Here is a 26,421-nt window from a genome sequence, read left to right on the forward strand (position 1 = left end):
TTAGACAGGCTGCGTCTTATGTATTCATCTGGCTGCAGTGTATTTCGAAATTTGGATTTCATTACACTCAAAGCATAAAATCCTGATTCGCACATGTATGTTATTGCAAAGGGCAGTAGTACTTTCAGTGCTTCGTTTACAACGTCGTCTCGAAAGAAATTATTAGTTTTGATCACTGCGATCGCGTAAAAGTTGCCAGAATATTGTTTTCTTGAGAATCTTTCACGACCCACTAAATATACCAATCGACCCAAAGGTTAAGAAACGCTAGTTTAACCGTTTAACGGATAGCGAAATAATTTCAGTTACAATCACGCATTCGATTACGTAGTGATGTTGACATTCGCCCTGTCAATGATATCCCTAGGTAAAGTGCCACCCTTAAGCAGACTTAGAATGCCACCCCTATCATTTTTATTTTGAATTTGTAAGATATGTACCTACTTACCAATGAACTTTAAATTTACGTAGACACTATCTGCTGACAGCGTATGCGATAAACCACCATTACAATATTTTATAAGATGGGTATTACAGTAGGTACCTACCTACTACAATAGTAAGACTATCAGTATTTTTTATACTTACTTGAAAACCCGCCACTTCTCTCAAAAGTTATAATACTTGTATCCATTATTTCGTCAACCATCCTATATCCTATATAATGTCCTACCCATATGCAACGCATAACCGTCAATCCGCCAGATACCTGAAAAATCTGAGATCTGTTATTTTTAACCAGAAATACATTTTTTAAATGTAGTTTATTAATTATATTGAGTATCGATTGGATACGCAAATCCGAATTACTAGCAGTATTAAAAATATGTTGTAATATTATGTAACCTATATTATGTGCACTGTGACATCTAAAACGCAAACAGAGGTATTTAAAAAAATACGAATTAAATTCCATGTTGATATAAAAATATACGAATCCACTAGCTAGCGAGGCTTTAATATAAAGGAACGTCCAACAATCTCTTAGAATAGATTGAGCTTAGCATTTCAATCCTGTTCAAAATGACAGTGAAAAGTACGCCAAAACTATCACTGACGTCCCGGAATGGTACAAAAAAAATATAAGGCAATGTAAAATGCTCCTCCCTTATCGCTACAGTCACCATTCGTCCATTGGTTTAGGGTTGTGTCCTTTTTTAGTGTCCATCCTTAATTACTCACAAGTAAAAGAAATTAATTATTCTAATCTACAAATGTCATGCTTTTTCTATTTTCCAGGTCGAGCCGCTTCATCATCAGACAGCTCCCAGTGCAAGGGGTCAGGGGCACCAGCCCGGCTATGTCGGACGCGCTACAATACGACGGCGCCGATGTATGGAGTATCACTCACCTCTGGCCAACCAGTCACCATTGTGCAAAAGTTCCCAGATCTTCTGCAGCAGGTTGTCTTCGAAGTTTGCGAGTGAGTAATTAATTCCTCTGCTTTTAATTTTGCCAAAGCAGTGAACGAATAACATCTTTCTGTTATTTTGCTCTAAGCAAAGTTGATTTTATTCTTTCAATGCCACTTACTTATGTAAGTCTGTTAGCACCATTCTTCGTTATCCACATAATGCTATAAATACTTAGCAATTTTTTATGAATAGTTATAAAATGGCTTCTCGTTGGCTGTTCTATTTCAGATTTAAGCAATTCTAACTCTTTTTAAAGTCGTAATTGACTGAATGAGGATCAGAGGGAGGAGGAAAAGTTAATCTTCTACCTTATATTACCAATAACAACTGTCTTGTGCCAGATTATAAGGAGTACCTGGGCTATTTATCATCGACAACGTAGTCTTGGCAGCACATAGTTTCTAAGAATTAAAAAAAATAGTTATAGTAAATATCTTTACGACAGTTTTTAAAAATGTACATAGTAGTAAGTAGAACAAGAGCAGATTCTTTTGGCATTGCGACCACGACAAAATCACTTTGGAACGGTGTTGGTGTAATTTTAAAGTAACGATACCAACACCTTAATGAGTCATCTGCACTGCCAGAAGAATCTGACACCATTTTACTAATTAATAGGTAAATTTTGTGAATAATCAACTTTTACGATTCACGTGATTCGATTATTTGATACTTTAAAAATCCAGATTAGCTATTTGAATTCTCGAGAATAATAATTTTTACAGATTTTTTTAGTAGATCTAGAAAATTTCCTTAAAAGCCGAAAGTAAATCTTAAATGCATATAATATTATTTTTAAAGATTGGACAGTTTGAAATCGAGGATAAAAAAATGAAAGCTACAAAATAGAAAATGAAATGTATAGGACAAAATGAATTTTATATAGGTACATTCTTAGTTTATTAAATTACAATCATCATTCATAATAGTATACTTATCAACAGTGGTTAGTTGCTTCACAACATTACACTCGGTGTGTACACAACACATACGTGGTGGGAAATTCTCGAAAATCTCGTCAGTAAATTCTTGAGAGAATTTTGAAATTTTATAAAAAACGTGTCATATTCTCTTGAAACGAGACTCAATATTTTCCACTGTGTCTCGAGAATTGTCGATCATAACTCCGAATGTGCGTAAATTATATATTTTATAAAATAAAATTATCGCTTTGTCCTCCGAAAGCAGACCTATATATTTTTAAGTATAATGTCTGTAGTAAGATGGCAAAACACGATATGTCCGTTTTTCTAAATTGTTCAGGAGAGCAATTTTAAGCTTCGAAAAATATTCAAACAATGAACAAATCACATATTGACACAGCTTATATCTCTAGACATACCATATTTTAATATATTGTAGATCTCACTGAGACGAGTCTGAATGTATACATAACTCAATTTGCCAAAAAACGAACTCATGTTTTGCCATCGTACTACAGATAGATGTAGAGAGACCTTTCTTATTTTATTTTTCAAAACATCAAATAATGCAAAAATTGTGTCTTCTTTCTCGTAAGATATTTTAACAGAGTTTGATCGCCAATACCTGTGACTACCTGATTTCCGGAACAATTCGGTGGATTACTGGGGAATGTTTTATCGCTATCCTCTTATAATGTGGTCTTTTAGTTTACTATTGGTTCACGGTATTTTCTGTATGTGTCTATAGCGTCACATATTGAATGTCTCAAGTATCTGGGATGTAAACAAATATTATTTATTACTATTTAAAAAATATTCGATATGCTTGTTAAAATTAAGACATATTTTTTTAATTCACCCACCGTTCTTTTTTGCTAATTTCAATTTTATTTAATAATATAATAATACATTTGTGTATTCTTATCTCATTACAGAGCATCAGATTGCGACGTAGTACATGGTCAGTGTACCCAAACCTATGTGCCATACCTATTCCTGGTAATCCCACTGGGTCCTGTTACACTCACCGGACAGGACTATGTCCTCGTGGAATCAGGATGTGTATGTAAGCCGAAATACGCCTCAAAGTACGCCCCTGAAGCCAACGCCATATCCGCAATACCGTGACAGAGTGAAAAAATACATAATGGTATTAAATTTTCTTTCCAGAACTATAACTACGAACTATGTGCGATAATACTTATTATCCATTTATTACAATCAAGGATTGGTGGTACGAAAAAGTAGGGGTAATATTATGCCATGTTTTATAATAATGTTGCTACTTTACGCCATGTAAAATAAAATGCCATGTTTTTTCTTCTACCAACATTAAGGTGAAGCCTTTACTGACCCGTTTTCAAAGAGGCACCTAGCGGAAAAATACGAAGCTTGCTATTTTAGTTTTTTTTTGATAATTTACAATTTCAACTGTATTAATTAATAAATATGTATCTGAACATTAAAAAGAAAAATATTTTTTATTTTATGTCAAAGATAAACTTACAATTGTAAAAAATGTAATAAAATGTGAATTTGTTGAATCGGACCGCATCTTATTATTACATATATTTTATGGTCATATTTATTATTAAAATTTAGTGTATTGAGTTTTCTAAGCATCGCCTAAGAGATTTTTGACTAATTCATAGTTTTAAAAATTTAACATAACTAAAAAGGATTTCAAGTTATACACATTTATATTTTTTATAAAAATCGATGTTTTTTAAAATAGATAAGTATAAAATCATTAAAACTATGAATTAGTCAAAAATCTCTTGGCGATGCTTAGAAAACTTTATAAACTAAATTTTAATAATAAATATGACCATAAAATATATGTAATAATAAGTTTATCTTTAAATTAAAATAAAAAATATTTTTCTTTTTAATGTTTTCCGATACATATTTATTAATACAGTTGAAATTGTAAATTATCAAAAATAATCTCAAATTGCAAGTTTCGTATTTTTCCGCTAGGTGCCTCTTTAAAAAAGGCTCAGTAAAGGCTTCGCCTTAAACAGTCCGCATTGTAATTAGATTAATTAAATTAGCCATCGAAATATTTATGTCGAGATATGGGGTGGGGCTTAGTGGGTGAAAACAGTGTGTTTTATTTTAAGTAAATACTGATATTACCCGTAGTAATTTTAACCATTATTTATTGATAAAATGTCTAAGGAAACCAAGTGCTATTTTTATTTATTTAGCCTACTTTTAATATTATTTTTCAAAGGGTAAAATGAGGACAGTTTTCTACAACGCAGGCAAAGCTCTCAAAGATTACAACAGATTTAATGAAGGTATTTGCAATTTTGACGATATGGTCAAATGGAGAAGGCAATGAAGAAAATTCTAAAATACACACGTGGAAAGGTTAAGCCTACATAGCCTGATATACGTTATCCTGGTAGACTAAAAATGGAAAGATACCTGGAATTGAACATCACAATATCGATATATTTTTTTAAATTAAAATGGACCAACACCATTTATGCTTGTAATAATATTTGTTTATGTGATATGTTGCATTTATTGAAAAAAGAATCCAGTAGAATGGGGAATGAATGAATAAAATCAAATACTTACTTGGTTTAAATTAACTTTTTATCGTTAGATTGTTTGGTGCGGGTACAAGCATTTACTTAAAACACAAGAATAAATAGGGATACACTTACTTAGTTTTTTTTCTTTTTTGGTCATTTAAATTATTAAATCTTTCTTATTATTTTATATATCATGGCCAGACACCAATAAGTGTTTAAGACTTATTAAATATGTAGGTGATTTATTTTAAAATTATTAATAATTCTCTTGAATCATATTGTCAAAGTAATAAATTAATTTTATTTATTATAATTCTATTAAACATATGACGTTTTTATTCCACAACAGTACGCAGTGTAAATTACCATTTTAAATTGAAATACACGTATAAATATTTCAATTAAAAATTGCCCGCAACTAAAATTGGACTCCTAAAGAAGATAAGTCGTGGAGTTTACAATTCCGGGATCCAGGGATTGAATATTTTGGAATCCCGTGATTTTTTACATACATGACAAATTTTTATCAATCTAGGGAACGGTCGGTTTATAAATACAATACAACCTTAGAAATATACCACGCATCTAACATTATTATGTAGTCTGAAATAGTATGAGGGCTCTAGAACCAAAAATTGCAATTTACAATTTTTACCAGTTTAAAAAAATGGCATATTTCTCTCTTATCTCTGAAAAAAATATTCTAAAATGTTATATGACGTTATTAGTATACAAACAACGTTTAGGAATACTTTTTTCAGATATTATATACATATAAGGAAGAATTAAGACACGTAATGACCACATTTCACGAAAATGGAAACTGCATTTCTAAAGCTCTTATGCACTATTCGTATACCTACTTAAACTAATGTCGTAAGTATATAATGCTAGATTTAACTACTTCTTGGTTGTTCACAGTATCCAACACCGGAATCTTGATATTGAAAAAAAAATACTAATCATTTAATCTATAGATTACAATCCCTAGTAGGTATATTCAATTGTCTTTCTTAGAATAATGTCATGACTTATGATTAATGATGACTTTCCATTGATCATATAATAATAAAAGATAATATGTATGTACAAAAATCTGTGGGTATTATTTTGTTAAAATTTAGTTGCGGCTGACTGTCGGTTTTTATCGCTATATCCAGATGTCTATTAATTAGTGTATCCAATATTGTAGAAAAATATTTAAAGTCCGTTTCATTATTTTGTTTACGTTTATAAAAAATATACTTAGCTAAAGTGATTTTTTTAAATATAGATAAATAAAACTGATCAATTATTGTAATAGATATAATTTATTTATAAGAATATAGTCCTCTACGTTTTCATATAACATGGTTAAGACTCGACAGATGTATGGCTATTTTACAAAATGCATTGTAAAACAAATTAGATCTTAAAAACAGTGGAAATACAGCAATAATTAAGTAAACATTGAATTATTGCATTTTTTCAAAATATTTTTGCGTATAACTTATTGTAGCAACTCAATTAAAGGAATAGTGACAATGAAAACGTTAAATTTGTGAGACAAAGTAAATAAAATACTAGATTTAATTAAGATTTAAAGATGATACTTAGAATAAAAAGAGTCAATCCAATAATAAAATTTGGATTGGTTGTTATCAGAGGGGTAAAAGAATGACTAATAATTTATTACAGTTTGTGAACGTCTACTTGAATGAATTGAATATATTATGCATTATGTATGTTAGTATTATTATATAAAATAAAGAATATATGAATACCTACAGATTTGTTTTTAATTAGAACATAGTTTTTCTTAATAATAATTATTGGTTGTTAAAATAAATGCAGTGCTTGATATTTTAATATAATGGAGTAACCATTTGTTGGTAAATAATTCTATGTCGATATTTATTTTATAGAATATTATTTTCATAATAATTAAATTCTTTCACTAATTTCTTCATTGAGGTATCTAATAAACCGATTAGATGCTTACTATAATCAATTTACTATACATACTAGTAATTTTTTGTCACCAGCGATCTTTAAATAGTTATATAATTGAGTCGCCCATTTCCAATAATCATCGTGTCCAGTTTTGACCAAAAATGAACTGAATATGAAATTTTATTCGTTATTCAAAGGGGCACACACATATTCTATAAACAATTCCAAAACTAGTATTTTGCAGTCAGTATAATGATTGAAAAACATCATCCAATTTCAAAATGCATCTTGTCAAAACTGACACTAAACAGTGGTCATTTTCAAATATCATCTTTTCCATTGTTACAGAGTGAGTATTTTGTAAATGTCGCTCAATACGGGAATGTATTTATCATGTTCCGCAAAACTATCAAGTGTTTGATTGGAAAAGATCTGTAGTTAAAATATGAAAAGCACCCTCCCAATGGCCAAAAAAATAGTTATTTTTCTATGTATAGTTCCATACACGTTTTTTGTAAATATCAATAAACAAAACAAAATGGACAACATGAATTTTGGAAATAGGCGACTCAATTTAAATATACACAATGCTACTTACTTACTTAGGATATGTGCTAAATTTTTGAGCGACCTAGGCGATATTTATGGCCTAAATCCCCTTTATATGTCGTAGCTATCTGGAGGGTAACATGATTTTTTCAGTTGAATGGAACCTGGCCTCGGTGGCTTCGCGACCGACCGAGGCCAGGTTGGAGATCCGTGTGATTTGATCTCTAGTAAGTATTTAAAAGAGTTTCCATGCGCTCAAACAAAACAAGGGCGTCCGTCAATTCAGGTGGACTTCTTCGGCATCATATCTTGCATCTGGTGATTCGGTTTCAAGTTTTCGGGTTTTTTAGGAAGAAAGTGCGCTGGTTCCTCTGTCTGCCCTGCTCCGTGAGTGGGCATTCCTCGTCGCTGTCGTTTTGCGTCGATTTTGGAGCTCTTTTCTTTTTGGAGGTTGTGGACTTCTTCTTTTTTTTTTGAATAGTTGATATGTCTGGGTCCGGATCGGCTGTTGTGCTGGTCTGGGGTGCGACTGGGTCTGAATCCTCACATTCGGACCGGACTATCTCTGTCTTCTGGAGGAGTTTATCAGCGTATATTTTGGTGATTGGTATAAATCTCTCAAGGAGTTCTGTGTCACTATATTTTTTAGTTAGTGTGATGTCCGAGGAATTGTCTTGGTTGTCGAGTGATGAGCCGATATCGTCTTCTAAGAGCTGCTCCAGCTCTAGTATGAGCAGCTCCAGGCTTAGTACCTCTATACACACGCATTTGATTGATAATATTTGTAACGTAGAGCCAGTACCTATACTCTATACGATTTTTAACCTAAAGTATCATATCATTTAGTTAATTCACCTTTTGAGTATATTTATGACAGAAACCTAAACTTCCTAGAATCAAAAAGTCAAAAGTTCATACCCATCAATCAGCTACATAAATCTGTAAATAAGTTTTCGCGAATTTGTTCTTTCAGGTTTAAATATAAGTTATTGGCCGAATTCCTGAAGCTAACGCAGTGGAGGAAACTTTGGCTGGACATAGGGAAGTAAGGATGTTTCCTGGGGAAGTCCAAGCCCCGCATTAGTTTGCAGCGCAGATAATGATGATGAATATACGTACGTGTCGATCTATATTCTATAGCATTGAAGACTTCTAATTTAGGTCTAATTTTCCAGCCATCACACTATTTGGGTACAAATCAATATCATAGGAAAAGTAAAATGCATAAAAACGGTAGGAGACTATTTATTATTAGGTGAGTATCACAGATATAATTATTGTTGGTAATATTGTGGCTGCTGCTGCTGAGGCTGGGGCCTGTAATATTGTTGCTGTGGTCTGGAGACTGGTGATGAGGCTTCGAGATACTGTGATTGTTGGTGACGAAGAGGAGATTCGGTGGCGGGCGCTGGCGTTGGTACCTTGACTACGATGTCTGTTGGCTTGCGTACGACCTGGGAAAATAAATAAAATTTAATATTAAGTAAGTATACAGCTCTAATATTATAAAATATAAAGATTAACAATAAGGAGCACATTTCTATTACAAACTTTTTAACATATTTTCTTTACAAAATATTCATAATATTTAAATTATTAGTGCTCAGTGATTATTTTCCAAACCCAAAGTTATTTGAGATAAACCGTTAGTTATATTTTTTTATGTTGAAGTTAATTGTTTAGATTTATACAAACACCATATTTTATAACTTTCTCACTAGATAATTCTAGAAACTTTCTACTATATAATCTGGAATTTTTGTAAACAAAAAACTTATGATTTTTAACTTTACAATCCATTAGTACGAAGTTCCTCTGAACACTTTTTCCTTGTAGATTTAACAATTTAAATATTTGTCGTGTTGAACAATAATATAATCATTGAATGAATATGTTTTATGAGCACAAACATGTGACCCAAAAAATACGAAAAAGGGGATGTTTTGATCCTGCATAGAAGAAAAGAATTTGCGTGTTATTTCCCCCCTTTGCCATAGTCACGCAGTCGTCTTTTCAGCCACATGATTCGCCTGCAATACTCTGATATGCATTTATTTAAATCTATCATAATTTATGGCTAAGAGAAACCATCCAAGATTATGAACTACGAGCTTCTCACTTGGTATCCACCATCTATTATAAAGATTGTTTTACGACATATTTATGTTTATCTCATATGGTGAGATTTATTAATTAGTATGAGGAAACTCTCCATATGATTGACATACGTGTCGTAAAATTAATAATCTTTATATTTAGGAAATATAAAGTATACCTAAACTCATGCATTAATACCAATTTAACACCGAATCTCTTGAAGCTTGAAGGGATGCATAATCTATTATAAGTAGGCACATATAAATTAGAATAATTATCCAAACATAGATACAGTATAATAATTTAGATTTTTTGAATGACGGAATAGAAAAAAAACTGTCGATAGACACGGTTATAAATAATATTATTAATAGCTGTCTGATAACAGGCGGTTAATAGAGCAGGGTTTGAAATGGACCGGATCCAGTTTGTGTAATCCCCGATATTGTCGTGGAAAAATAGATATTAATAAATTATTAAAAAATTTTATAAAAAATAAAAACTTAAAAATATATTATATTTTTAAGTTTAATACGAAACTTGTCGGACTCATGGTAAAAAATATATTTATGACGTGTCGTACGCCCGTATTTGCCTGCGGCGCTGACAACTTTTATAAACCATACGTTTAAAGACTATTATTCCATTTGACCATCTGATATATAGTATATATAGGTGAATAACGAAAAATCCAACATAGTTATTTTAATATAATACACAAAAAAATATTTAAATATAATATTTTCGGGAAAATGTTAAGCGCTACGATTTGTATTTTTTTCATTTCGAGCGCTGTATAGATAACTACTGTTTTGGAAGAACGGATCTTGGGCATGCGTTTAAAGGTTAAACGCAAAAGCTCTGACGTGGAGAAACTGGCAAACAGTGAAACTCCAGCATACAAAAATATGACTGGACGAGGAATCAGCCAGTAGTGTTTGTTCTGGGCAGCACGTGATAAAGAAATCTTCAGTAGGTACAGTAAATTCCAACTTAAAACGACCTTATGGGAGCAAATGTTTTCTTATATAATAATCTCACCTCAGCTTTGAATCCTTCCTTGGGATCAGCCGTGTATGTGACGGTTCTGATGAATCCATCACTGTCGACGACTGAGTAGCTTCCTTTGATAACGTCTCCTTGTCTTTCTTCTTTCCTGTTTTGGTAGTTTGTGTACTGGTCATCATTTACGTCGAATCCAAACTGATAGTTGGGGCTTGGCTATAATGCAAAAAAAAAAAAAAACGATTAGCTACTAGGTGGAAATACCATTCAAGAATGTAAGAAAAAAAATGTATAAATTCTTGTTAGTTATAATGGCATCTATAAAAATAACAGAACGAGATTTACTAATCCCCCCCTGTAAAGTTGATAAGCTGTACATATTACATCTATCAGCATTATATATAATCGCCAATGAAAATGTCTTGCTTTTGCTATAATAATTAATGCCAGAATGTCTCCTAAAACCTTCCAATAAATCTTTGTCATGCTTTTCAAAATAGTTCACATTATTCTAAGGAACTACTACAATATATGCACGTAGGCGCCTCTCGTGTTGCAGTGCGTAAAGCGCTGGCCTTCCACCCGAGAGTTCTGGGTTCGATCCCGGTGAGGACACAATATTTATATGTTTTTCTCAAAGCCTGGGTGTTTGTGCTTGTTCAAAATTACTAACAACCCCTTGTACGAAAAAGCAAGGACATGTTATCACTAATTCTAAAAAAAATGTATGCACGTATAATTTAATTAATAAATATTTTTCAATGCTACTATTGTCATTTGTTTTATTCATCTGTCATTGTATTTTTAAAATTGGAACTGCACAGAAAATCGGTGCACATTTCAGGTTTTTTTTTACAACGTTTTTATTAGGTCGTATTCTTATTTGTCCGGTGGTTGTTTATCCAGTACAAATCTTGCAATCAATTTTTAACTAACTTTCCGATTAGCAAGACATTTGAAACTTTTAGAATATATGAGAACATGATGCCAATGCATTTTTTAAAATACTTTTAGCCATCTTTAAGTAGAATTGAATTCATTCTTAGTTAATTCTGTTTTGTATGGAAAGTTATTTCAGAAAAATCCGTAAAAAGTAAAAAACTTATATTGGTTGCTAAGGGTGGTCCTAGCAACTAAATTATTAATATATATACGTTCGTTACTATGGAAATCAAAATGAAATGTCAAAATGACATTTCAGTATTCTATATTTGTTTGATTGTTTTTTATTTACTTCATATTAAGTACAAGCTTGAGCATATTGAGCATAATAATTCAACAGAAAATTTAAAAACGTTGTAAGTATATAAAAAAAAATTATCTTGTAATTATTTCTTTACACTTATTACGAAAGTATGATTTATATTTTATACAGAGTACCTCCTTACATAATAGTATGTCTCGTCTAGTTGAATATATTCGCAAATTGACTGGGTAGGTACGTAATAATTCCATTTATAAATTGGTGTCTCTTGAAAAACCTCTGCAGGATATAATTTTTAAAACTAGCTATTAAACATACCTACTAATTAAAATTTAATTAATAACAAACTGTTGGACACATTAATAAAAAATGATGTATGCATAATAGTAAGTATTAATAAAACGTAAATTGTACATCTTATTTGAAGTAGACAATATAATCCTGGTAACTACTTACAATATATTAAGTATTAATCATTTTTTTTTTCAATACGAATGTTTACATTAGCAATGTTTACGAATGTACTTAATATTCTTCAAACGTATATTTTACGCTGTTTCTTTAGCGCCAAAATCATTTCGATCATTTATATTTTACTCAATATTGATGAAATGAATTGAATATTAAAACAACAGAACACCTCAAAAAAGGCGGAAATAAAACGTATTCCCGCGTATGCTCAGGTGTAAAACCTCTGCTCACTGAAGAGAATAAAGATTTTCCGTTTGCGTACGATGAAAATATAATGAGTCTATGACGTATATATTATCATACGTATATATGCGATTTAATGAAGCGTTTCTAAAAACTCGATGTACAAGTCATCCGTAGTGCAACAGTTAAGGCCAAGGCCCCCGTAGTGTCAATAGCCTGCTAACGCGAATGTAATAATGAGTTAGAAATACTAATTACGTGAGAAAAAAAACGTAACATTCATTGCGCTTAATTACAATAATAAATGTTATAATATTCACGATTATTGCTTCGATTTGATCGAGCCACGCTTCCCCGAGTATCGAGATAATTTGCATTCAGTCAACAACCGTTGCGTCGGACCGTGGAAGTGAGACTTTGGGTAGTTACTTTGCCGTTATGCTAGCAGGAGAAAGTTAAATTATTATTGCATAGGTATAGCATGGACAGTTAGTTACCTGCCGTATTATACCCTGGCCTGCCTGGCACACGATTTTGAATAGGATTCAATAGGTACTTAAAGATTTATCGAAATATTATCGAGTAATTGCTTGGATAGGTAGAAAGTTTTCACGGAACATGTGTAGTAAAATTATTAATGACTAATAAATGAATAATGGTCACGATGGATAACCGGTAACGTGTCGGCTTATAATATTATATGTCCCGGGTTCGACTCCCGAATCTGTCAAATGTACATATTGATTTTTCAATGTGTGTTTTTGCTTAATAGGTTGAGAATATTGTGGCTAACATCCATTTTAAGTAAAACCAAAAATCTGTTAATGCAATCTCCACTATTACTGGCAATGTGTAATTATAAATTAATTAAACTATGAAAAATACTATATTATAAGTACTTGGGTATAAATGGCTGCATTACTTAATAGACTGCGGCTTCTATATCGAGCAGTGGCGAAGGGTGGAGGTAGGCTGTCAAGATCCGACATAAATAGTGCACAGTAAACTTTATCAGCCATACGTGTGTGTTTTCATTGAACTAAGACTACAATATGCAGATAGTATTAGTTAATTCTTAAAAATTAATTAAGCCCTGCGTAAACCAAACCATAATTATTGACAATAGTCAAAAAATAGTTGTTTGTATTTAAAATACCTATCTAAAATTATTCCATTAAATCATACATAGTTTTAGATATTTTATTAATAGAAGAATATTTTTTTATCTTTTGTGGTCTGTAAGCAGGGCGTAATGAATTTTAAAAAAACTAACCAACACCATAATATGTAATAATGTATTTTAATACAACGAAAACAAATAAGTATGACTGAAAAAGTGTGTACTATTTTTACCGGATCGTCCATATCACTCATAAACTATTATGGTTTGGCTTAGGCAGGGTTTATTTTTAAAACTAACCAACACTATCTAAAAATCTTAATTCAATGAAAACAAATTTATATGGCTGACAAAGTTTAGTTTGGAATATTTATGTCGGATCTTAACAGCCTATCTCCATCCTTCGCCACTGATATCGAGACATCACGTCATCGCGGTCGTTTCTGTAACTAAAACCGTTGCAATACCGCTAGTATGCAATAAACGCGTGGCGTAATACTGTAATCGCATACAGTGCCATGACGTAGATGTCAATATATAGAAAGCGCACAGTAGTATAGACCCGAGGTGCTGACAGATTTGGAGGCACGTTTAACAAAATTTGCCTATGCTTTAAAAAAAGCGACGTTTAGTGAAAAAATGCGCATCTTTAAAGATTTTTCTTTAGAAGCAACCGCCTTATCTACGTAATGTAAAACCGCCACCGGATATAAATTAATGTACTATAATATGAGGGGTGTAGAAACAAAAGCGGCTGTTTCCACTTTCACAAAATGTTGGAAAGTCAATAATAACGTTTTATTTCTTTCCAAGGCGTAGAACTTCTGAGAAAAGTATTTTCACATGTTCTTATAAGTATTACCTTACTAATTTAACATATTTCAATATAAATATAATTGGACCACAGACGACCAGACCAAGGCTATATGAATGTTGGTAGATCTAGTAGAGAACCTTTTGAGAGCAAATGTCTAGTTTAATACTACCATCAGGCGCACACACAACTGGGGTGGGGGGTGGTTCGAGTGAATTCAAGCCTAGACTCAACTATTTGTATCACAGAACAGATTTATAAGAAGTGCAAAAGCCAGTTCTTATAGAATAAGACTTTGAAGTCAGTTTTCGTTTATGACTACTTGTACGGTCAGGCTATAGAACGTAAAAAATACGAATACAAACTTTAATGTATAATTATTATACAGACGTAAATATTGAAAATAGTATAATGCTTTATCGCGTGTTAAAGTTTATCCCATATTTAATTAATTATACACATTTTTACTGCTAAACCCATGAAGTAACCCATTTTCCGTATTTTTCTGTTCCCTGTACTTAGTACCTACGATATAGGTAATAATCATTTGTATTTGTTTAAATTTGATATTAGGATACTATTAACTTTTACGAGCGATAGATAGGTATTAACTTTTTAAGTATCGGGGTAAGGTAAAATGAAAGTTTTGATTTTTACAGACGTGTAATGTTGCAATCTAAAGACATCTTTTTGTTACTTGTGATTCGACGAATAACTCTAAGTACATAAATAGTTATTATTCAAGTGATGTATAGCTAAATCATTTAATTATTAGTAATGTGCAGTTATAGTTTGAATACTGAATAAAATTTTCGAAAGTGACTAAGTGACTGTCTATTTATTATATACACAATTAAAACCTAATTTTGGAGCTGTATTTTATTACGCATTTAAAGTAAGATTCTAATTGGAAAGTAGTTTTTATTAAAAGGTAAGTATTATTTTCTTTAATAATAATTTCACTATTACATATCGAGTTTTATAGAGTGTTCAACCTTCGCAAGTATTCACTTACGTACGTATACGCATTAGAGATAATTATTTTCTCATTTTAATGACATTAGATATAATATACGCGCTATACCCAAAGGCAAAAAATTCAAGATCAATGCTATATATTTCAAACAAGAACTGGGCACACTGACTATTGCGATGTACCAAAATTATTTATAGTTAAATTATTATATTTGCATAATAGTTAAATAAATGTTATTTAATGAAAGGTGTCCGTTTTATATGAAAACTTACTTAAATTACAAAGATAAGTAACAGAAAAGTTTAAAAAAAATAATGGATAAACTCATTGTTTCATGTTGTTATAACCAAATAAAGTGCATTTTTATTTTTCGTAAAAGTCGATGTTTTTTTAATTTAAAAAAAAACTTCATTAAAACTATCAATATTTGACAAAACTGTACGAGGGTCTCAATAAAACTTATTAAACAGCATTAAATTGATGATTTTGTTAAAAAAAAATACTATATCAAACAATACAAAATTACGTACAGTCGAACCCTTACTTTTAGCTTTTTTCTAAATTGTCGCTCTCATTTTGAAATAAAAAAAATATTTTTTATCTTCCCCATTGTATTTAGATAGAGATTGGCCAATTAAAATATGTTTGAAGTTCATTATACCAATTAATCTCTATGTTTTTCCCCCTTAATGGAGTACCTATTATAGAAGTTCAAAATATTTTTTAATTAATGATTGAACGAATCGTCAACAAACTTAATTAAGTACACTAAACAACAGCTGTCAAGATATCGGATACGAAGGTTCATAATGATTATAGTCATCCCAGTTGTAACCAAATATAAAGTGCAATTAACTAGTCCGGGTTTTATCAAGATTTAAAATTGAATCAAAATAATATAATATACTTACACTGTTTGAATATACGGAAGAATATACTTTCAGGTATGCAGGAAAGATTATTTAATTATATATGTCAAAATATATCAATGTCTTCCGAGGAGACAGCTAACTTGTACAAATTTGTGATAGTAATAAATTTAAGGCATTGTATACGTAGGTACTTACCTATCTAATGTTAAAAATAATAATATAGTGGTAAAAAAATACTTTTTCATAGTACTAAAAAAATTGTTGAGTATGTAATGAAATGGTGCATAGTTCAATTATGTTTCGCAATGAAAACCATATGGACGAAATTGCACAAGAATATATTATTAAGTAAAAAACCGTTTCTGCATTAACTAACAATTCCGATTAATTAAAAAGTAGGTTACTAAATTTGAGTAAATAAAAAAAACTAATAAGCGTAAAACACACTGACCTACCATTTTTTTTAGTTTTGTATTTTTATACATATTTTATTATCGAAGACATTATATTATTTATATATTGGAAAATGCAAGGAAAATCTTAAAAATTCTAATTGAAATGTCCAATGGCCTTTAAAATTTTACGTATTGAATATATTTACATTTTTTGAAGAAAGCGTTTCAAAAAAACGTCAAATACGAGAATATATTTCATTGTATTTTTAAATGGTACAATGCAATAATTACATGAAATAATACAATGCAATGTTTTACTATATATGCACTTACATTGGACACTCTTGGATGTTTTGCAAACAATAATTAATTCGGTATTTTACTCGCGATGTCATTTCGAGTAAAATCGCAGTATGAATATAAAATTATTCCACACGTAAATATGGCTCGCGGGTTACGAGAGCGGTTTACCATTACCATTACATAAAGCAGGCTTGATTGCTCCAGATAGAAAGAAAGGGCATTACGTAACAACTTGTTAAAATTTGTTCGGCGCAAATCAAGTCACGGTTAAGAGAAAGTCTGACTGTCCACTGGTTGAGTTTGTTCGCCGCGAGACCAAAATTAATACTCAACAGGGTCACATCACACTTAACGATTACGTTATTGTGTTATTACACATTAATTTTTTACAATGAACTGATTGCTTTAGTTATAAATTGTACCCTACTTTTTATTAAATATATCAAAGATAAATCTGACAGTCATTACGAATGCGGAAGGTTGAAAAAGTCATTATGTGTTACAGAATAGTCTCAAATATTTACAATGACTATGCCAATTTGGTAGTTGAATAATTGTTAATCTAAGTATCGTGGTACTATGCTGCCTTGCTAAGTAAAAGAAGGTATTTTTGATCTTAGTGAAATGAGAATCCAAGTTTTAAACTACCCTTTCTTTAATATTATCTAAAATGATTGGTTTGTTTTGACTTCATCTCTAAATATGTCATATTCAGATATTATTAAACAATTTATTCAATAATTTTACATAATATACGAGAAAAGGTAGTTTACAACTTGGGTTCTCATATCAATAAAACCAAAAATGTATTTTAGTTAGCAGGGCAGTATTCACTACTATGTCATTGCACAATTAATAATGTATATCCAGTTTTTTTAATATTGAAATTGAGTTATTAATTATTACAAAACGTCAGTAAGCAGTAAGCTATGTAAAAGAATTGTACGTCCAAATAGGGTGATTAAGAAGACATCGCATCTTTAAAATTCCTAATAAATAATGTCAATTTTGCAAAGTGGACATTGCTGGACTAATACCTGTGCACTAACCTACCTATTTAAAAAGTAGCCTAGTGAATTGATTATGTTATATGACGATTAAGTTAAATATTACGTATGTATTAAAATATGTACCAAATTTTCAATAATCTGCGATTGTTTATACGAGCTCCAGAAAATAGCGGAATGGACGCTAAGCGAGACAAACCGGTAAGACAAGAGTGATGTTAGCATTTCGGCTATAACGACCATATACCTATAGTATGCAATTTACAACTCATACCACTCGCGCACGTGGCTATTCGTTATTCTGTTACTAGATATATGAATTACTAATAAGTTTAAAAACAAATTTAATGAAGACTTAAAAAATATAAATTAAAATTTTAAATCTCATATGTCGTGGAAACCGTGGAAAATAATTTTCATTTTTAATGTTGCCTGTATTTAGACTTGCTACATTATTATATCGTTTACCGTAGATGCTTCTAAATCGCAAGGAGGCTTTCATTCAGGGAATTAACTCAGGTTGACGACGAAAACTCCAAATCGAAAGTAAATAATTTATGTAAACAGTATATATCGTTATTTCATGGCAAATAGTCACCAAAAAGAAATATAGTGAATAATACAATCAATATCAACATTTATTTTACTCATTGGTGAAACCCTGACATAATATCTGTCATAGTATAAGACACAATTTAACTTGATATATGTTATGGTATATTCATAATTAAGTGGACTTTGCCGAGAAATATAATCTATGCGGTCTATTACGTAAATTATACTGCCAATATTAAATAATAAATGGTGGTTAATCAGCCGTATAGAAACATCCAAATAAGCCGTTAACCTCTTCCAATACTTTTAATTGCCAAAACTAAAATGCTTGCAAATATTTTTTACTTCAGAAATATAATTGTTTTGAATTTTGTGGAATTTGGACACGTATTGAAATTATTGTTATACATTATGTTCTCGTTGTTTCAAATTTTGTGACATGGAAAAACTGTAAACACTGCAATTTATTATCTGTATCGGTCTAGCTAATTATTATACAACCGGTAATTATATTTTCGATCATTAACTACAGGAGGCTGCAGATATTGGAAAAAATCAGTTGTGTATTTTTATACCGATTCAAATTAAAATAACTAATAAACATAAAGAGAAAAATTAAAAAAATTCACATGTCAAAGAATGTTCAGTAAATCTTACTTTTAAAAGATATTTACTTTTTATATGCTTCAAAGATACATAGATACCCGTTAATATAATATTACAAGGAGGGTTAAGTTGTTGCTAAACAAATAAAATATTTTAATTAAGAGCACTGCGTTTGACACGGTACCATGTTGTAATCATTATAATATTAAGTAATAATAAGATAATATATCACTATGCGTTGATCTCGCGACTATTGCTGACTAATTATAGAAACTTGTATTGGACTGAAGTTTTCCACAATTTAAAGATTTTATAACAAGTTGAATCAGGTTAATAAAATTATGTAGTTATTATTATTAATTCTAAAGTAATCTTATCAGGTGGGGGGGTTAAATATATTTTAATAAAGATTGAAAAGACATATATATTTTTATAAAGTTTGGGATATATTTATGTTGAAAATTTACATTGAAGAAGTTTTATTTGAGTATGAATAGGATGTTATCAGACATGGTAATACTGATAATGAAAGTAACAGATTTATGTGTGAAGAATAGTGAATGCAGATGAATGAAATGGAATCATGTTAAAATGATTAAATTTAATATTGAAATACAGCATGTGAAGTAGGAAGTTAATATTAGTAAAAAATATCCATGAATGGAAAGGAGGGACTAGAAGTGAAGTAGAAATAAGATTATAATATACGCCATTTTTTAAAATATGAATCTGGAATAGAATCAAAATCATGGATGTAGCTTTGATTCTAAAATTAATACTAGGAATAAAATTATTGCCAAATAGTATTTTTTATGCTTTTCACGAAATACGATAGTGAAAATCATCTGGTCGATTTATAATATTACCTATAAGATTTTCAATGAGAATAATTATTTTAATCCATGGATACACTACATTTTATTAAATAGATTGGATTTATATATAATTTTAAATTGAAGTTAGGACAATATATAAATTTATTGCTGATTATAGAATACTAAAGTGCCTATGGATATTAGTTAATGATTTAGATTAATGTTATTTGATTAATATTAGTCAATTTTTACGAAATTAAATATTATTGTTGATTATGTCAGTATAAAAGAATCGTTTTATTTCCTGAATTACGAGTCCAACAACACTATATTAATTTTACTCAGAATATGAAATTGGAAAAATAAACTTCTATAATAATTATTATTGACAGCTAAATTTACAAATTGCTGCTCAGATTCAAGATGTCATTAATTTGGGGTTGACCTTCATTTAGTAGGGATTTACCTGTTTATGGTGTTAACGTCGTGCATACAATGACATCTCGCGCGTTATTTAGGGGCGGCAATTAAAGAAAAAAATAACGTGAGTTACACCATTTTTTCAGTAGCTTTAGTGGAATTAAGATTTTATTTCGCCGGCGGTGCTTAAAGGCGTGCATGCTTCAAACACCAGTGTCTCTATAAGAATATATGAATTTAAAGATTTAGATTACATTTGTCTGTTTAAAATAGCCGAGAACATGTAATAAAATATAGTATTTGTCACATGATGCACGAAGCTACGTAAAAAAGAGTTACACAAAGTGGTAACAAAAGTCCCCTAACTAAATGATGGTATGCATGGGGTGATATGATTATTGTATTTTGGGAATAAGATGTAATTGATAGGCACCTACATCGTAATCTTCGGGAAGCTGCTCCTCTTCAGCTTGTTGAGGAACTGGACGAGGTCGCAGCTGAGGTTTCGGTCTGTACGCAGGCTGCTGTGGTTGCGCAACGTATTGTGGTTGTTGGACGTACTGTTGCACGTATTGGGGTTGTGCCTGGGTTTGCGCTCTCTGGACCTAAAGAAAAAGAGATATATTTAATTTACCAGTCTAATTTTTTGCAGTTGTATAGGAGAATAACTCTGTAATCTGAATGCTCAGGACTATTTATAAAGGATATACCTCATAGCAATATTGGGTGTGGTTGTTAAGCGTTCACGGAATATAAAACGACCGAAGGTACAGTAAAAACAAAACAATGAGTCGGTTGGTCGATGGTGTGCGTGCGGATGGGGAGCCGTACTAATTACCTGGCAGCAGGTGAGCGCGTATTCGTTGGTATACAATCAATTCACGAACCAAATCATTGTTTTGTTTTTACTGTACGCGCGTGAAGATTGTCATATTATTGAATTAATACTATTTACATGGTTATTTATTAGTAAAAAAAATCACCATGGTATTTTGGTATTAACATATTAATAATTGCATACTAATCGCCTAGTTTCACCACAATTAATATTTTATAATGATATTTGAAGCGTTTCCTTTACAATAAATTTTAAATGATTTCAGTTTTCAAACTTTCCATACTACAACGTATCTATGATATACGTTGCGGTATATTTTTAACACTATCATGTCATGAGAATACCGATCACAGTAGTGAAACAGACAGAGTTGAGAAATTACATATTTATATATTGTGACTTTTCCAGGAATCGAACCCAGATACATTGGTCTGAAAAGCCAGTGACTTACGCATTGGTAATTGGACAACACTGTATAACATACTTTACGATGCTTAAACTATTGCTTCAACACGCTTGACATATTATAATATATTACATAGAAGCGCCTAGTTTCAAAAGCCCCTAAAACGTTTTTTGAATATTTTTGAGTTAGATAATATGTATTTAGATAGATATTTTTGTTACCTATATGATGGCCAAGGACTGAACTTTAAAAAATGCCAAAAACTGTCAAAAATTAGGGTAAATTTCAAAACCCGCTAAAATGGTTGGGTGTGCTTTTCAAATACCCCTAAAATGGAAAGCCAAAATACTCTTTAGAATGTAACGAATTAAAAAATAAATACATAAAGTTCACAGATTTTATAGATATGAGTTTTTCTCATTTTTCTCAAAACTACCTAAAATCGTTTTAGGGGCTTTTGAAACTAGGCGCTTCAATTATGTATAACACCACACCTGCATATTTTACCACTTTGATTACCTTTGGTAATGCAAATTCTCATAAAGAAAATACACAAACCCAGCTCTATTGCTAGTACAACGACTGAATGACTTATTTCTAAAGTATATATAAATATATATAATACTTATATTAATATATGTATATATATTTTTTAAAATCAAAATAAGCTTTTAAAAAACTGTTCTTATGCGGGGACTGAAGAAGAAATAAAGAAAGCTAAAGTTTGTAATTTAAATTTGCCAAAGATATTTTTTTACGAGATTTAAAAGGTTCTTTTGAACATCTTGCGTCTCATGGGATAGGCTGGCCCTGCGCTGCTTAGGGGCGGTAAATTAAGAAATGAATACGATCAGTAGAACTTTCCCAATAAGCAGAGGATGCGGTTGCTTCGTTAGAAGGTGTCGACATCAAGTTTAAAGAAATCACAAGGGGGCATCTGTCAATGCTTCAGACCTCCTTACCTAAAACTACCATTGTTTGAGAGTAGGTTTCATAAAAATGCTCTAATCGTTAACACTTTGCCTGTACGATGACGCCATCGAAATAAGCTAAATAAAATTGACATGTAAAACAATGATACAACTATCGTAAATACGACATCGTTACAGATGTACTCTTTTCCTTGCACATTGTATCAGCGTCGACTAAGTATGTGATATTATTAGATCGTGGCATTCATATTAAGTTCTGATATATCAAAAATTATTGCTGACTGCAAACTGGATTGTCTTGTCTTGGGGAAACTTGGATCTGTGTGCAGATGTGTAATTCATTTATTGATTAAAATAATGTATTCCTATACAACTCGTGTTCTACAGAACCACTAGCCGGAATGATGCGCGATAGTTGAATTTATAATAGGAAGGTATGGTCTATTACCGAAAGTTGAGGCGATCTCAGATACGAAAGATTAAGCGTATTGGTGTATTTTTGAGGAATACAGTATTCTTTTACATGCTATTCCTTTTTTGATTAGTTAATTTTTATTCCTAAATCAAAGAATCTCCTTAATTAAAAGTCGATTTAAAAATTTGAAACATCCTGCTTATAAACAATGCGTCTGTGTGAGTAGTCTAGTCGCCTCAACTCTGGTTGTGCCAACTATACGGATTTACGTATAATATACTATACGGATAATGTGTATATTCGCACTGAAGTGTTCTTCTCTAAATAATCTCAAAACTCTTACCAGTCCTTGGACTCCACTGTTTCTGATTTGCTGACCCTGGCTCTGGATGTAGGCAGGTTGTGCGCTGGTTTGACTTTCTTGTTCATAAATTGGTGCACTTTCTTGTCTTCCGCCTTGCTGATGCTGTGCGAGGTATTGTCTCAGGAGGTGTGGAGGGAGGGCAACATTCTGCTAAAAATAAATATAGATAAAGTAAATATTTAGTGGTTTTTACGCCTACGATGGCCGAGCTTGACGTGTCAGCTTATAAAATCATGGGTTTAGGGTTCGAATCACGGGTTTAGCAATAATTATTCACATATTGTTTTTCAACGTGTGTTAGGTTCCGTAGCATAATTACGACTAATACGTTGATAAAATGGCGAACATCCATTTCTCATAAAATAAAAGTCTGACTTCTTTATGAGGTGCCCAAGGTATGGATCGGATTGTAGAACCAATGAAGTATGGCTTTGGTAAATAATCTAGCCATAGCTATAATATAATATTATCCTTCTTTTAATCATTTGTATAATTAACAAACCTTAATTTATTATTGCGAGTATCTATAGAGTGAAATTATATTAATAAGTAAAAATAAAGTTTTAGTATGTAGTGCAGAATATCCCTTGTAAGTATATAATATTCGTCAATAAGCATAATAACATGTATTATCGGACATTAAAGTAATTGTATGTTTAAATAAAATGTGGTGAATGTATAAAGACTTTATTATTTATTCATAAAATTTGAAACCCATAAAATACTAAAGGTTATATTGTGTAAAGATATATTTATTAACCAATAATTGAGGTGATTAGAAACAAAAACGGTAGTTTCCATTTTTGTAAAATGTTGGCGAGTCATTAAAAATATTTTGTATCTTTCTTATAGGTATGTATAATTTAAAAAAAAAAGTATTTTTAAATGTTGTTTGTATACTAAAATATATAAGTATATTATTTTATAACTTGTACCTTTTTTCAGAAATGAATCCTATAAGAGAAAAATAAGATATTTTTATTGACTTGCCAACATTTTTCAAAAATGGAAACTGCTGCTTTTGTTTCTAAGCACCTCAATTGTATTATTTTAATACGAGATATAAAATCTGCAGTGGATACTATTGGGCACAACGTACGCATATAAGAAAATGCACGGGAAAGGGTGTTTCGATGTAGAGAATATATTATCAAAATGGTTAACAACCATTCCTTCTAAAAAAATAATATTGTTAATCAAAATTCAATTGCGTGAAGGGCCCAACATAAATTCGTCGGCTTAACTCACAAACTGCTCTCCAAAATCCATGTTGACAGGATAAAGAGAATAATTCATATAAGAACTTTTTTGAGGTACGGTTAAATTTATTTTTTTACCTTGAATGTCAAATCAATATATTATATCGTTATTTACTTAACATATCTGAAATTCAATTGGAAATATTGCTTACCGCCAAATGTATTTAGTTTTTATACTCTCCTGAACATTTTGCTAAAATGTAGATAAGCAGTTTGTACGTTAAACAGACGCGACTGTTTAATCTGCAACCCAGCTAATAATAATAATTTATTTATTACAAAAAATAGGAACACACTGTAATAACAAAATTATGACAAAAATGTATCTAACCATGCATTTATAATAATTACACTTCACTTAAGTAGATAATCAACATGATTTCTTTTAGCTGTAAAATAATATTTTTTTTTTTCAAAATACCTAATAATATATTCACTCATCGGTCTGAATAATTTGAATAAACTACTGAAGACGTAAATATAATACATTTACCCCTATCTCAAAATCATCCCCTAAATAGTTTAGCAATTTAAAAATCGTCCACATAAAAAGTTCAATGAACACGAACAATACATTTATATTTCAATTGTACAAATATGTGATATACTTGATACCGATATTAAAAGTTTTTTTACCTGTTGGGGATAGGGGTAGGCCGCTACAACGCTTAACCCTACAAAGAGCACTGCACTAATAATTTCAACCCTCATTTTTATAACAAGTTTTATCGCACTGTGTTTTATTTTCACCGCGGATTAGCTTAGTGGTGAGAGTCGTCGCGGCTTTGGTACACACATTATCTCGTATGAGAGTTTATATACCGCCGCCCCCTCTTTTTTGCGATATAGTTTTACTTTCGATATGGGTTGTCTGTTTTGTTTCACGTCCTGTGTATGCATTCGATATTATTACTGATGGCACTCGAAAAGAAATAGTTAATGGATTAACCAAACACACATACAGTGGGAACTTGAACCGGAAAAACGAATAACCTTTCCAAACGAAATTGCGGTCCCGAAATTGCAAAGTTTTACCAAAAATATTCATAAAATATATTACAACATTGTTATTTTTAATAGACAAAGCCAGTCGTAGTTTCCAATCATTTAATGATATAAATTAGGATAATAGTATTATGTTTGTATACTGTATATAATGCTTAAATAATATATTTTAGTACTGCGATGGCAGACGGTTATAACTGCAGTTTATAAAATTTTTGAATTTTCTACTATAATAATGTTCCAAATTGTACATTCTTCAATGTAAGAAATTATTAGTGCTACAACTTTATTATTAAAAAGTTGATATGGCAAAAAGTTATATCTACTTAAAATGTAAGATAACAATAAAAGTTCAATCTTTTAAAACAAATTGGGATGCTAATTCCGCTTTTTTGATATAAAATACTTTAAAATATCTAATAAACTAACTTGTCAGATTGATTTAAAACTTTGTTTTTGCTCTCATATAAAATTGTGTAAAAGGCAATTATAACCGTTTGCCATCACAGTACCGATTTACAGAAATATGAGCATTTTCGTATTTTAAAATTTAGATCCATTCGTGGGTGAAAGAAAAAGGGAGAAAAGTCTGAAAATTGAGTTATCTAAATGTGACAAATTAACTACAGTGTAAAGGGCGAGTCAAATCAACGCCGATGATTATGCAAATTCACACAGTAGGTACATACAAAAAACTCAACCTTCGCTTGACTAATTTATAAAAAATATATTTCTCTCCTAATCACCTAATATAAAGTTAAAGTTATTTATTTTGAGATGAAAGTATTAATTGTATAGTATTAATTTGGACGTTTCACGTGGCTGGGTCATGTATTCCGGATGCTGCCAGAGAGTATGACACTCCATACCCTTGTGATAGTATGAAAACCCTAGTATTAATTTAATAGTAACTTCAAGAATAGATCTAGCGGGATTAGTCATGATTCTATAAAATTATTCCTAATAACTACGCTCTCTGGTGTGTTAGATATAT

The 26,421-nt window shown here is 30.9% G+C and overlaps 2 protein-coding genes across 2 annotated transcripts in view; one reads left to right on the plus strand and one right to left on the minus strand.

Annotated features, from left to right (window-relative positions):
* LOC147067769 (uncharacterized) overlaps nt 1-3,466 on the plus strand; it is a 31,896-nt gene extending 28,430 nt beyond the window's left edge. Inside the window, exons 4-5 of the mRNA XM_085952821.1 lie at nt 1,240-1,423; nt 3,274-3,466. Coding sequence (XP_085808947.1) covers nt 1,240-1,423; nt 3,274-3,466 — 377 coding nt within the window. The remainder of the gene's footprint in view (nt 1-1,239; nt 1,424-3,273) is intronic.
* A 5,128-nt stretch (nt 3,467-8,594) lies between these two features.
* Nucleotides 8,595-25,214, minus strand: Cpr66D (Cuticular protein 66D). Its single transcript, XM_085952819.1, has 5 exons — nt 25,059-25,214; nt 23,143-23,310; nt 20,646-20,813; nt 10,504-10,683; nt 8,595-8,819 (listed from the first exon to the last, which is right to left on the minus strand). The coding sequence occupies exons 1-5, from the start codon at nt 25,131-25,133 to the stop codon at nt 8,640-8,642; spliced, it is 771 nt and encodes a 256-aa protein (XP_085808945.1). The 5' UTR covers nt 25,134-25,214; the 3' UTR covers nt 8,595-8,639.
* Nucleotides 25,215-26,421: the final 1,207 nt, after the last annotated feature.

The sequence above is a fragment of the Rhyacophila brunnea genome, unplaced genomic scaffold (genome assembly GCF_057557595.1).
Source record: "Rhyacophila brunnea isolate RB1 unplaced genomic scaffold, BYU_Rbru_1.0 scaffold_3, whole genome shotgun sequence".
Classification (NCBI taxonomy): Eukaryota; Metazoa; Arthropoda; class Insecta; order Trichoptera; family Rhyacophilidae; genus Rhyacophila; species Rhyacophila brunnea.

What these genes read in the sequence shown, in the direction of transcription:
- Cpr66D (XM_085952819.1), bottom strand. Translation starts at nt 25,133, where the DNA reads ATGAGGGTTGAAATTATTAGTGCAGTGCTCTTTGTAGGGTTAAGCGTT. An exon ending in AGCTTCCCGAAGATTACGAT is followed by an intron (nt 10,684 to 20,645) that starts GTAGGTGCCTAT and finishes TTTGCATTATAG; the next exon opens with CCAAGCCCCAACTATCAGTT. An exon ending in AGGAAGGATTCAAAGCTGAG is followed by an intron (nt 8,820 to 10,503) that starts GTGAGATTATTA and finishes TTATTTTCCCAG; the next exon opens with GTCGTACGCAAGCCAACAGA.